This window comes from Macaca fascicularis, chromosome 1, assembly GCF_037993035.2.
Source record: "Macaca fascicularis isolate 582-1 chromosome 1, T2T-MFA8v1.1".
NCBI classification, from domain to species: domain Eukaryota; kingdom Metazoa; phylum Chordata; class Mammalia; order Primates; family Cercopithecidae; genus Macaca; species Macaca fascicularis.
The window spans coordinates 177,545,759-177,560,786 of record NC_088375.1 but is presented as its reverse complement, the minus strand read 5'-3'; the positions used below and the strand labels follow the sequence as shown (position 1 = coordinate 177,560,786).

The window sequence follows — 15,028 nt, the reverse complement described above, 5'->3', positions numbered from 1 at the left end:
CAAAATAGTAAGCGTAATCATTATCATTACTATTGTTTTCATTGTCGTTTTCCTCATTGCAGTTCAATATGCATACATCTAACTAAGTAACTCTTCAAATTCAAGCCTGCTAATGGCAAATCTAGCCCTTTGTCCACAACACTGGTCACCCAGCCCCAGGCTCCATCCTGGTCACCCAGCCCCTGCGCCCCTCTCCATCACCCTGTCCCCAGGTTCAAGCTTGCATTTCCTCAGACACAACTCTCCCCACTAAAAGATGAATTTCACTAGTCTCTTCTCACTTTGACCCAGTCCCTTGCTTTCTATGACACCACATTCCTTTGCTGTAACCAGAACTATGATTGCTTCTCCACCTCTGGCCATCTCTGCAAAGCACTTGAGAGGTGCACAAAGAATCCTCATGTCAGTGCTGTCCCTAATTACAGTATCATCATTTTGATACAAACAGCTCCCTTAAGGAGTGTCTTCATAAAAATAGAAGCACCTATTAAATAACCACGGCACAGTCATGGAAAATGAATTTTAAATTAAAATTTAAAACAAATGAGGGAGATAGAAAAACAATAAGCAGTAGACCCCATATAAAGCAATCAGCCATCTAAATAAAAGCAGAGACGCCCAAGTGGACAGCTCTGATTTATCAAGTGTAACAGCCTCTGGAATTTGGATGAGAATTTTCAGAAGCGTCTTTCTCTATTACTCAGTTGACCCTCAAAGGTACAGGACGCTCCCAGAGCACGTTAATATTTGTGATTTACAAAGCGCACATGTCACAGGCCCTTTCATGAGGACAAAGAAAGTACAGTGGAAAAATGCCCTGACCTTGCCTCGCTTTTTTCCTTTTCTGTAACACTGATTATTTTCTAACAGATTATATTATTTATGTACGTCTATTTTTTCTCTCTGTCTCTCCACCTTAGAATGTAAACTCCACCAAGTGGGGACCTTCATTTTGTTCACCAATGTAGCCAAATCCTGGAGAACACTTCCTGGCACACAGTAGGTACTCAATAAGTAGCTTTTGAGTAAATAGATGAAAATTTAAGAGTAGTTTTGTTCCAGTGACCTAACCTTCCTGAGTCGTAGTCACCTCATCTGTAAAATGGGGATAATAACATGTAATTAACAGTTGTATTGTAATAATTCAATGACAAAAATTTATGTGAAGTACTTAGCACCATGCCTGGCAATCAGTACTCAACAAACGGTAGCAATAAATAATACTCTCTGGGCGTGGTAGTTCACGCCTGTAATCCCAGCACTTTGGGAGGCCAAGGCGGGTGGATCACCTGAGGTCAGGAGTTCGAGACCAGACTGGCCAACATGGCAAAACCCTGTCTTTGGTAAAAATACAAAAATTAGCCAGCGTGGTGGGACGCGCCTGTAATCCCAGCTACACGGGAGGCTGAGGCATGAAAATCGCTTGAACCCGGGAGGTGGAGGTTGCAGCGAGCAGAGATCATGCCATGGCACTCCAGCCTGGGAGACAAGAGTGAGAGTCTCAAAAAAAAAAGTGAAAAATCAAAAATAAAAATAAATAAATAATACAGTTCTTTAGAGATGAATATTTATCTTGAAAGTTCACGCAAAACACTCTACACTCATGACTCATCCCAAAATCAGCCACAAAAGAGCAGTGAACAAAGGATCCAGAAATAAAAAACCACAGCTTTTCACCTAGTCTTCATCCCCTAATGCCAAAGGGCTCATGGGCCCATCATGGGATCAGAATGAGAAAATTAGAAGAATCCTTAATAATCAACCAGAACAGAGTCAGCAGATGACTTTATTTTTACAAATAAAGTTTTATTAGAATGTAGCCACAGTCATTTGCTTACATATCGTGTGCAGTGACTTTGATGCCACAGCGACAAAATTAAATAGTTGCACTATTTAAACTCTGTATAACCCTCGCAGCCTAAAGTATTTACCATCTGTCCCTTTAAGAAAAAGTATGTCATATGACCCTTGGTTTTCAGACGGGGAAACAGGGGCCCGCAAGCAGATGAGCCATCCCCAAGGTCACCCAGCAATTTTAGGCTCTGAATCTTTGAAACTAGTGCCTCCCCCATCTCTTCAGAGGCCCAAATAGTCACTGTAAATCTTCAGTCACAGGGCCTGTCTGCATGCTGACAACTCTAAGTGCAGTCTGACTTCTCCCCTGGTGAGCAGATGAATGATCATTTGCTTGCAAGAGGCCCTAACTATGCCCATGAAGAGGTGAGACGCGACGCCTGGAGCTGGAAAGAACATGGGCCTTAGCACCATATAATACTGGGATCAGTTTCCAGCTCCACAGTGTGCTGGATATTTGTTTTTGTGTAAGTTGCTTAACCCCTCGGGTCTCAGTTTCTCATCTGTCTAATGGGAGTAGTGGCTTCTTAGTTGAGCACTTAGAGGATTCAGTGAAATGAGGCCAAGCATGTAAAAGCAACTAGCTTAGAAAATAGTACCACCATAGCTTTTTAAAGACCAAGACTGATAAAAGGAATCATTAAGAACATTTCGGAGTTGACCAAATCTGCTTGAAAACATTCATGGTCTCACTTCCCAGGGTGTTGTGAACATCCCTTTTCTCTGTCATGAATTACAGACTTGGTCCTATAAATTATCTCATGAAGGCAGCTTCCTGACAGTGCCAATTTCTAAAAATATGTTGATTTTGAGCTACGAATTGATTTTTTTTGTTGTGATAAATTAAAATCCGATATCATCCAACAAAACACTAACCACACAGAGACCCAATTTTTCCCTTTAGAGGTTCTATCTATTTGACATTAAAATAGATCTAGGGCAGCCATGGGCCAGTGGAAGCCCTGAACATTGAATGTAATACGCAAAGAGTATGGGGTGGTCTAGAGAGGAGAGATTGTAGAGAAAAGAAAGGCAAAATTTAAAAAATAGGAAAAAGAAGAGGACACTCCCTGCTTCCTGTTTTGTGAGCATCAGAAAATGACTCAAATCTGTCCAGAGCAATGTTCAAGTATAGGCTTTTACAAATAATTTATAGGGAGATCTCATGGCTCACTTCTCTTTGGGTTTCAGATCTCTTCATTCGCAAATGCGTGGGTTAGTTCATGCCTAAGGGAGCTTCCATCCCTGACATCCTATGACTGGATAATTCTGAATCATGGATATTTTACTGTCTACATGGCAAAACTAGCATCTTTGGTACATAGCATCTTGGGCTCCAATATCAGGGCCAGACGATTAGCATTTCATTGTAAGCTGACATAGTCATTGTTTCCTTGTTCCTCCCTTCTCTCTCTTTCATTCTATCGATCCCTGAATGTCTTCCCTTTTACCTTCAATGACCAGTTAGCATCTCTGTCATATGCCAGGGTCTCCTATGCCAGGCCTTGCCGATACAACAATAAATGAGCCAGGGTACCTTGTGTGGAGCTTGTAGTCTGATGGGAGTGTGAGTCAACTCATTATGACACAGATGATCATGTGCTAGGATACAGTAAGCAGAAAATGAAGTAGGGACATCATAAAAGGCTTCCTTAATTCTGCTTAGAGGACATAGAAAGACTGTACAGGAGATAGGACAATATAGCCAATAATGTAATATTATTTAACACCTTGGGCTTTTTACTTTACTCTGCACTATTCTAAGTCTTAGAAGACTAAATTAATCTTTCACCAACCCTAAGACATAGGTACATTTATTATCTCCATCTTATGGATGAGTAAACAGAGACACACACACATTAAGAAAAATTACTTTACACTACCGTATGACCCAGAAATCCTACTACTGCGTACATATCCAAAGAAATGAAATCAGTGTATTGAAGAGATACCTGCACTCCCATGTTCACTGTAGCATTATTCATAATAGACAAGAAATGGAATCAAGTGTGGTATCAGTGAACAAATACATAAAGAAAATGTGGTATATATATGCAATGAAATACTATCAAGCCACAAAAAAGAAAATCCTGTCATTTGGAGAACATGGATGAGCCTGGGGGACATTATATTAAGTGAAATAAGCCAGGAACAGAAAGACAAATATTACGTGATCTCATTTATACACTGAATTCATAAAAGCAGAGAGTTGAATGGTGGTTATCAGAGGGAGGGTTGGGTGGGGAGATTGGAGAGATATTAGTAAAAAGATACAAAGTTTTGGTTAACTAGAAATAATTTCATCTTTCCCTTAGTCTAGTTGCATTTCTGGAAAATTCAGTATTATGTATATGGGTAAAAATACTTTGTTTATGTGCTAAATAGAGTTAGCTTTTTAAATTCACATAATTACCAACACGTTTTTCATCTACATGAATGTCTAGAAAGACATTAGAAAGTCATATAGCATAGGAAAATATCTTTTGCTGTATGTGTCTGCCCTGAATATTGCAGATTATTTAGCAGCCTTGGCTTTTAACAATTAAATTTCTGCATTACCAACCCCTCTGCAAAAAGTTGTGACTACCAAACTGCCTACATACATTTCCTAACCACTCCTTAGAGACACAGAACCATCAAGTTGAGAATCTCTGAAACAAAAGAAAGAAAATAAGCTTGGGTATTATAGAGTTCTAATTTGAATTCAATTTCTTTCGGGTGACCAGAGTGGAGCCTGGGGGTCAAATGACCAGGGTGGAACTTCATGAAGTCATTTAACCTACCTGTACCTCAGTTGATCCTTCTATAAAAGGGGGATAATAAAAAATTCCAAGAACTGTTGGATGTCAAATGAGACAGATCCATGAAAGCCTGCTCTAAACCACACTGTCATGTTTACAGGCTAGCCCTTATCCCCAGTCTTGTGAGAGTCCTGTGCACTGCTCACTGTCCAGGATGACAGCGACATCCCAGATACTTCTGGGTCCTAGAGACCACCAGGTCCCAGTGTGATGCTCTACAGCCTCCTTAGCTTTTTCCTAACTTCTTCCCTGGGACATTTCCCTTTCTCAACCTCATTTGCTCTCTCCAAACCTTGCTCAAAACATCCAGTTTGAACTGAAAGGAGAACAGACTTGTTTTTGATGAGGCACAAATAAGGTGACATCTGGTTTTCACTGAGGAATAAATTATTAAATCAGCCCTGAAATTTAAGTGCAGTTACTGTATTTAAAACACAATTACCTATCTATTTTGAGGGACAATATTGAATCCTGGGCCACTCTCATCTCCTACCTGTTATGTTTTAGTCATTTTGTGTACATTTGCTGATTCTTAATCATGAAGTCATTTTAGTTTTTGTGTAGTAAGTATTACCGGGCACCAGCTATGTGTGAGTCATTGTGCTAGCTAGATAGACAATAGTGATGAACACAAAGATGAGGCCTTATTTATCTCTGTATTTATGCAGGTACCCAATAATTATTTCCTGAGTGAATGCACGTATATATCTTTCTCTTCCATATATCTGTGCCTTTAGAAATACTGTTTTCTCTTCCCTTACTTAATTATTCTGGTCCTCTCCAACTCATTCCTCCACTGCCAAGTCAGTGAAATTTTTTCAGGAACATTCTTGGCAAAGTTAAACCCCAGTCTATGAACACGGACAACTCTGTTCACACTTGTATCTGTATCACACAATGACTCACACATAGCTGGTGCCCGGTAATACTTACTACATAAAAAATGAAATAACATCGTGATTAAGAATCAGCAAATGTGCACAAAATAACTAAGGCATAGCAGGTAGGAGGTGGGAGTAGCCCAGGATCTTGGCAGCTGTTAGTTCTCTTTGTGAGTCTGGGTTCACTAATGAACTATGCGCATCTCAGGGGCAAGGACAGTGACCAATTCATCTTCAAATCCTCAGGAAACAGGGCTGCACATGGCATAGAGTAGGCATCTAATATGTTACAAGTTGAGTATCCCATATCCAAAAATTTGAAACCTAAAATTCTCCCAAGTCCAAAACTTTTTGAGACCTGACATGATGCTCAAAGGAAATGCTCACTGGAGCATTTCAGATTTTGGATTTTTGGATTTAGGATGCTCAACTGTTAAGTATATATAATACAAATATTCCAACATCTGAAAAACTCTAAAATTTGAAACACTTCTGGTCCCAAGCATTTCAGATAAGGGATACTCAACCTGTACTGCCTAATCATATATGGGTTATACTGTCAACATTCTATCTATCCAAGACAAACTACGGATGAAGCAGTCCCAGTTGTAACTCCACCCCTTTTGTCTTCACTCAGGAAAGCTCAGGAAAGAATGAAAGTGAGTAACAGTGACAATAAGACAGAGATAATAGGGAATCTGCTCTAATATAGATCAAAGCATAAAATGATTTTATAAAATCATTTATAAAATTTGGTATGCTATTATTAGTAACACCTCACTAGTATCAGAGATTCTGGACCAAGCTACCAAGCTCTGCCATTTGTTAGCTGTGTGAGTTAAATTATATGGACCCTGGCTTTCCCATTTGCAAAATGGTGATAATAATAGCGTCTACTTCATAGAATTGCCGTAGCATACTTAGATTGTTGCGTCTAATAGCTCTAAGTAAGTGTTGGCTCATTCAAATGAATAAGCAAAATTCACATGTGTCTGTGGCAACAAGGATGTTGCAACATCTTGAAAAGTTGATGCAGGCCACTGCCCTTCATCCTAAGAAACAGACTTACTTGTAGGGGCCTGCAGTGTGTATCATTTTTTATGATATAAAGTCATAATAATTATATGGATTGAAATGGTGACTGGAGAGAGAAGAGAGTCAGTGAGGTTCACTAGAAAGTCTTGGAGTTGAAAAGTCTCTTCTGAGTCAACAGCCAGGTCAGGGACACTCACAGAATCTCACTGTCCTTATCTGCAAAATGAAGATGACATAACTCCTTCCTTGTCATCCATCCGTCTGGTCTACAGACCTAGTAACATCATGATATATTAGCAATATCTAGGTATCTAAATGTATGAACAGCTTTCACTATTGATTTATTCCCTGTAACAAGCTAATAATAAAACAAAATTTACTCACATAAGGATTAGGATCAGGAGTTCTTTGAAATTCAAGACAGGGTGTAAATTGCTGCAAAGGGTCTCTTTAATTGGGATCAAAACATTTTTGACAGCTTTTGGATTTTAGCTATTGTCACGTTCCGCAAATGTTTCTTTTCTTGGTTTTAAAAAAAAGTGCAGTCAAGCTCGAGCAAAAAAACTGCAGATGAGATAAACAACTAAGACTGTCATTCCAAATGATAAAGACCCAGTTTTCCATTTCTTTGATATGGAAAAAAAAACCCTTCATTTACAACCCATGCTGCACATTGAGTCAGCCCCCTGCTGGGCAATGACTAAGGTTTAGTAAACTGTTCTGCTCATAATCTCCAATGGAGGTTTTTCAAATAAAAAGCATCAATAGATATGACTGTGAGAGAAAACATAATCTTAAAATTAGTCTCTGGATTCAACTTAGATGTGACTTTGTTCAGCACCTTATCTTCTACTTGACTTTCTTCAACAATATTTCATCAGATGGTTGGTGCTTGAATACCCCCAGCGACGGTGAACTCTCTCACACAAAAGGCAGTCCATTTAACTGCTGACTGATAGAAAAGCCTTCTTACTGATAAACAGAAACCACCTCCTAAAACTTCTATCAATTAGTCCTGGTTCCATTCCTTGAGGTCACACAGAGCAAGTCAGCTCCTCTTCCTACTTGACAATTCATATAAAGACTGTTAATGTTAGGCACGGTGGCTCACACCTGTAATCTGAACACTTTTGGGAGGCCAAGGGGGGGGGTGGATCACCTGAGGTCAGAAGTTCAAGACCAGCCTGGCCAACATGGTGAAACCCTGTCTTTACTAAAATACAAGATAAATTAGCAGGGTGTGCTAGCGCACACCTGTACACCCAGCTACTTGGGAGGCTGAGGTATGAGAATTACTTGAACCTGAGAGGCGGAGGTTGCAGTGAACCAAGATCGCACCACTGCACTCCGGCCTGGGTGACAAAGTGAGACTCCATCTCAAAAACAAACAAAAACAAAACAAAACAAAAACAAACAAACCAACAACAACAAAAAACAAAACAAAAAAAGAAAAACTATTAATATGGGGTACCCTGACCCTTATCATCTTTACTTCAGATTGAAACATATTCAGTCCTTTTAACCATTTTTTAGGACCTTTGTTAAGGCATATTAACAAGCTAAGATTGCCAGATGCTACAGAAGTCTAATGTTAATCTAACAAAACTGGGGTAGACTAAGTGAGACAGAAAACATTCAACTCTACTTCCTCCCTAATTCTCCACTAGGGATCTAACATGTCCTCTACAAAGCTAAACAGCTTTGGGCGGATATGATTTTACTGTTGTTCTCTTTGTGTCCAGCTAAAGAATCAAAAATAGTGCTACAAGGTTTGGTGGTATCTTTCTTTGGGGACAGTTTAGCCACATTTGAGTAAGGATGCAGATAAAAGTAAACAACATAAACTACCCTAATTAGTTAAAATCAAGGTAATTAGGACTTCAATGATCTGGGCACAGCCTATTTGATGATGGGGTCCGTGATAAAACAGCAAAGCCCAAAACACGACCCTCGGACAAGATAAAACACCAGATACCCTTTACCTCTGTCCTTGTCCCTTTGATTACACAAACCAAGTGTCATGGTAATGGAAGAGACTAGAGATGATATCACATATTGGGGCATATAAATCATTGTGAAAGTATCTCTCAATTGGGCTTGATCCACATTACTAAGCTCCCATAAAGAATGCTGGAGGACTAGAAGCCCAGAGTTCACCATATTCTGTGTTCCCAAAGATTATATGAGCCACATCTGTGTCAAGAAGTCTTGGTTCAGCGTAGTTTCCAGGTCCCCAGTTGCCTGGATCCTCCTCATAAGAATATGTTTCCATTTGTCTATATCCAATTTAAAATGTGGAGTTCAGAACTGAGCACGGGTCTCCAAACTATGGTCTTTACAGAACAGAGAACCCACCTCCCCAGGGTTGTGAAGCTATATTTTTATGAAGGCAGATAAAGCTTATATTAGGCTTGCAATCCTGTCAAATTCAAGCCCTTTTACTACCAATGCTTGTGCCTTCATCCTAAACTCCCTTCTACCAAGGCGTCCCCAGATAGGCCCACCTTCTATAATATAGAGGAAAATTGCATTGATTTTTTATTCAGGTTGACTTGAGGTGAAATCCCAGTTCTGCTTCCTACATGCTGGGTTGTATTGTAAATATTTTTAAATTGTCTGTATATGATGTTTTGACATCTTAAGAAATCTTTCTGACTGGGGAGAGACTGTTTCTCAATTCTTAGACATAATAAAGGACCCAGCCAGGAGCATGTCTTTGATATGCAAACTAACCAATCCAGAGTCATCCCTCCTCTGCCTGGTTCATACACCCCAGAAAGCAATATTCCTCTGCCTCCACTATCTTGGGGCAGAGGGGGATCACCCCTACAGCTTAGAGCCAGACAAAACGATTCGAACTAGCCAATCACTTGCTGTGACCTGCCTTGCCTTGGATTGCCAATCCCGATAAAGGAGTGGCCTTAGGTCTCCCCCTTCTGCTCCTTGTCTTTTGCCTCCTGACCACCCTGGTGTCTTTCCCATGTGGCTCTGTGTGGTGTGCTGTGCTCCAGTCTCTAGGACCTGTGAGTATAACAAACTGTTTGTTTGTTTGTTTGTTTCCAGAGGCTCTCCAATGTCTCCTCTTATGGCTGCACCTGACTGACCAAAGAAAATGTTGTACATATACACCATGGAGTACTATGCAGTCATAAAAAGGAATGAGACCACATCTTTTGTGGGAATGTAGATGGAGTTGGAGGCCATTATCCCTAACAAACTAATACAGGAACAGAAAGCCAAATACCACATGTTCTCACTTATAAACAGGAGCAAAATGATGAGAACTCATGGGCACATAGGCGGGAACAATAGACATTGGAGCCTAGTTGAGAGTGGAGGGTTGAAGGAGAGAGAGGAAGAGAAAAAATAACTATTGGGTACTAGGCTTAGTACCTAGCTGAGAGAATAATCTGTACAACAAACCCTGTGACATGAGTTTACCAATAGAACAAACCTGCACGTGTGCCCCTGAACTAATTAAAAAAGAAAAAGAATACAAAACGTGGGTGAACTTAGAAAAGATTTATCTTGAGAGATAATAGGCATCGTTGTTAAACAAAAGGACTCAGGAGCCAGACTGCCTAGGTTCTAATCCTGCCTCTGTCATCCCTCACAGCCAGCAAGTTATGTAAACTTTTCCGTCCTTGCTATCTTCAACTATAAAATGAGAATAATAGTACCATCTACCTCCTAGGGTTGTTGTGAGGATTAAATGACCTGGTACTTATAAAGGGCTTGCCACAATGCCTGGCACATAATATATACTTGATAAAGTAGCTATTAGTATCACCTCATAGGAATGTTGCGAGAATGAAACTGAATAATGTATGTAAACTAACACGCGTCTAGTATATAGGAGGTACTCCATCATGAGAGTTGCACCTAGTTATTTTTTATTGTGGTAAAATACATAACATACAAAGTACCATTTTAACTATTTTTCAGCGTGCAGTTAAGGGGCATTAAATACATTCACGTTTCTGTGCAACCATCACCACATTCATCTCCAAAAGATTCCATCTTCCCACATTGAAACCTCATGCCTACTAAATAATAACACTTCATTTTTTTCTTTTCCCTGGTCTCTGGCAATCACCATTCTACTTTCTGTCTTTATGACTGTGACTATGTTAAGTAATCCATATAAATGATATCATACCATATTTGTCTTTCGTGTCTGGCTTAATTCACTCAGCATAATGTCTTCAAGGCTCATACACATTGTAGCACATGTGAGAATTTTCTTTCATTTGAGAGCTCCATAGAATTTCACTGTCTGTATATACAACATTTTGTATTCATCCATCTACAGGCATGGGTCACTTCTACCTTTTGGCTACTGAAAGTAATGCTGTTATGATCAGGGGTGTACAGATATCCATTCTATTATTAGTTATTCAGGAGTAATTTTTCTATAGCTTTTTTTCCTGAAGAAAATCCATTTTTACATTTAAACTATCATCTTACTACCCTTATGTTATCTTCACACTAGTCAGAACAAGGAAGAGAAAATAATAATGCAAAATGACCAAGGTCATGTAACTGAGATGGTTAAGTATTATTTATGAAGTGCTTGATAAATTACCTTTGTGAAGTTCATGGTAGGTGATATACATGGAGGTGTTTTATAAGCTGTAAAACACTGAATAAATATAAGGAAAAAGACATCTATTTGACTCTTGTTCTCTTGGAAAACGGATCATAGAAGGTTTTTCTATTTTCCTCTTACCACCAATGAACAGGACTGACAGTGTCAGGAGAGCTCTGGGGATGAATCTGGGAGTTAATTGCAGCTGTAAGGTTGATGAAAACACAAACCACTTCTTTGGTGGGTTCAACAAATATATCAGCCCTTAAATTTCCTGGTCGTGCAGTGATAGATTTCTTTTTTTAAGATTGAGAACTCCATTTATTCTTTTTGATTACAGCAATTGCAAGATGCTCCAGGTTAAACTCAAGAGAGTCTGGATGCTTTGACCGAGTCAAAAGATGTACACGTATCTCCCTCTAGGACGCATGTCATTAAAGTTGCCAACACACAAAGAAATTTAACTTAAACTGTCACATTACACATTGATCTTCAAAGCTCATCAATCTCCCATCAGATTACCAGGATAGTGGGACACTTTTATCACCATTACACTATAAGAAACACAGTGCAGTCACACAGTGGCCAAGTCAGCATACAGACCTGCTTTGATGGATGATCAGAGTTGATCAAGTTTGTCAGTTGCTTTATGTGTTTGTATGCTTGTTTTAGATTTCTTCCCAGAGAGTAGAGGCTTTTAAGGGCACATGTGTCAATGGATTCAATTTCACAAAGCCATGTGATTGCTTTACTTACCCCTGTCTTCTCATCAAAGATTTTGATTCCTCCAAAGGAGATGGTTAAAAAGATTTTCTGTTTGTGTTCTCCTTTGGAACGAGCGCCAGCAACAACGCCCTGTTGACAGGAAGAACATGGTTTTTACTTTAGTGTTTTCATTTGAAAATTCTCTCTGGTCCCAAAGGCACGTCAGATACCATCAACCAATGCCACCAATCATACACACTGCTTTTCTTTCGCACTTCCACATTTCTCTACTCAATGCGCTCACATCTTCTTGGTGTTTTAGGGTCATGCTCGTCCTAGTGCTTCTAACACATTTTATAGAGAAATGTTTGAATGTTCACTCACTTAACTAATCGAACTTTATAGAATGGTGTCTAGATGCTCAGCTCAGAATTGGGGGTCCCAAGACAGACACAATATGGTTTTCATATTAATGTCTTTTGTGGGTTTTATATTAGATATGGTTTTAACCTTTTAAATAAAGGTGAGTCACTAAGTATATTCCTACATATAATTTTATTTTTTATAATTCTGGAAAAAGTTTTCATATGAATCAATTTTAGATAATAGAAAGAAAATAAAAACAAATGCTAGACTGTCCATTTTGCTGGAAAAATGTGATCACCATAGTTAAATGCCTATTGATTGCAATTTTTATCCAAAGACATTTTATGTTTACCATTACCCTTGTTCCTCTCATTCTCACATTCCATTCATCAAAAAAAACAAAAAAATAAAAAACAAAAAAAACCTGTTTCCTTACTGTCTCAAACGTTTTATAAGCCAAAGATATGTCTATGAATCAGTAAGAAGGTAAGCTTCACAAAATGTTGGGGTGTTACTTTGTTCACCGCTTTATCTCTCGTGCTTAGGACAGTCCCCGGAGGGCAGGAGGTGCTTAGCAAATAATTGCTAAGTGAATATGTGCTATCCAGAGTCACTCAAAGTTGATATGATTCAAGTTAAAAATAAAGACACTTGCTTTTCAAATTAGATTCTGTGTTGGCCAGTTGCAGGAAAGCATGGGCTCCATACTAGGGTACAACTCAGGGGATAAAGACCTTTCAAGGGATCTACACTCTCAGGGGCTGTTGCTGACCATGTATTAGGGGCCTTGAGGCTTCCAGCTTACTGCCAGCCTCTAAAGATGGCAAGATTAAGCCCAACTCTCAGCAGTTATGGTTCTGGGTTTTTAGAAGAAGAAAGGTCTAAAATAATATTGATTTCATATTTCCAGGAGATAAAACTACTATGTGCTATTCTCAGCATCAGTTTTGGGGAATGGTTGGTGTTAGAGAGCAGTAGATATGACCAGAGGTATGAGGAAGGCACATTCTTTTGAGGATGTTTGATTATCTTCACCTTGGGTATTGGAAACATTCTGTGGAATAAGAATATCTAAGTCATACTCCTGATTCTGTATAATCTTGGACAAATTAACCTGTTAGCTTTACTTTCTTAAGTGTAAATACATCATTTTTTTGCATGGTTGACAGAATTAAATAAACATTTACGTAAAGTACCTAGCACAATGCCTGGTATACTGAAGAAATGTAATAAAAATGAATTTCTTCTAGAAAATACACGAATGTCCATTACAGTTTGTGTTCCAGTTCCTGTTTATAGACACCTACTAGGAGGAAATTCCCTCTTTCATACATCACCCATTCATTCTCAAGCACGTCTTGCAGACTCACAGACATGCAGAATGTATAGCAGCACAGAAAACCTTAAAACTAATAGATCCAAGTTTCTCAAAAGACAGATGAGAAAAATGATGAATTGAAAGGTAGTAGACCATCCTGAGATGGCACAGGGAATTGGTCAAAGAGCTGAGACTACAACTCAGCTCTCCTAACACTTGGTGCTGGGACCAGTGATTATCCTTTACATGTGTCTTATTTCTAGGTAGTTTAAGTCTCTCTCCCTACAACCCCCTTCCAATCTTCCTCTTTCAGCTCTTCAGAGCTGCTCCATATTGACATAAGACTGCTCCTCCAGCAACTGCTCTCTAAAAAGGTTAGAGTAACCCTTAACTCACATACAAAGCAGAGTTCTCTGTCTCTTCAATCCCTCCCCACATTCAGTGGTTTCTAGATTGCTCAATGTGCTCCTTGTTTTCCCATGAATTTACTGTGGGATGCTTTTAAGGAACATGCAGAAATGGCCAAAGTACGTCTTTGGAATCCCAGGGGTAACTCCTAATTTCTGTTTAATGCCACCTTCTCTGACCCTCTTAGCCAACAGAGCATACCCTTTATGCCAGATTGCATCTCCTTTGTTTTCCCTGCTTCACTTTCCTCCTGGAAGTTACCACCATCTGACATTTCACAAATTCATTCGTTGATTGTCTGCCTTTGCCTAATAGAACAAAAGCTCAACAGCGCATGGAACTTTCTTTATTTGGTTTGTGCCTAGGGCTGAGAATGCAGCCTAGTGTAAAGCAGGAACTCAAAGAGAAGGAAAGTGACTTTCCCTCACTTGCCTTTTAAATCTGTGTTCTCGGATGGATTTGGACTAAAATAATACATGTTACTATCCCTTCACACCCCAACCTTCAATCTCAGATATCCAGGATACATACAAATCAGAAAAACAATTAGCCCCTTGCTGGGGGCTGAATGTGTTCCCTCAAATGCATGTGTTGAATCTTAATTGCCAGTGTGATAGTACTGGGAGATGATTAAGTGGTAAGGGTAGAACACTCATAGAGGGGATTAGGGTTCTTATAAAAAGGCTTCAGAGAATGGGTTCATTCCCCTTTCTGCCCTTCTGTTTTGAGGATACAGCATGCATCCCCTTTGGAGGATGCAGTAACAGGCACCATCTTGGGAACAGAGAGATCAGGGTCCTCACTGGACGCCCAACCTGCTGGCCCCTTTATCATAGACTTCCCAGCATCAGAACTGTGAGAAAATAAATTTGTTTTTTATAAATTACCCAGTCTCAGGCATTTTGTTAGAGCAGCACAAATAGACTAAGATGTACCTCCTAAAGGAAAGTACTGGAAGGACTGTCAAAGGGGAGGAGACTGTCTCCTTCTGGCTTTATTCCTTCTTCCTTTAGGTGAGAAGAGCACAGGACAGGTTGGGGAAAGGGCTACATCTTTGGTCAGGAAGTGAAGT

General features: G+C 39.5%; 1 protein-coding gene across 50 annotated transcripts in view; it reads right to left on the bottom strand.

Annotated features, from left to right (window-relative positions):
• Positions 1-15,028, bottom strand: part of DAB1 (DAB adaptor protein 1) — a 1,247,092-nt gene that overhangs the window by 128,800 nt on the left and 1,103,264 nt on the right. For all 50 annotated transcript variants that reach the window (XM_065521819.2, XM_065521824.2, XM_074005785.1 and 47 more), the window contains one exon: positions 11,916-12,014. In XM_065521819.2, the coding sequence (XP_065377891.1) occupies positions 11,916-12,014 (99 nt within the window). The remainder of the gene's footprint in view (positions 1-11,915; positions 12,015-15,028) is intronic.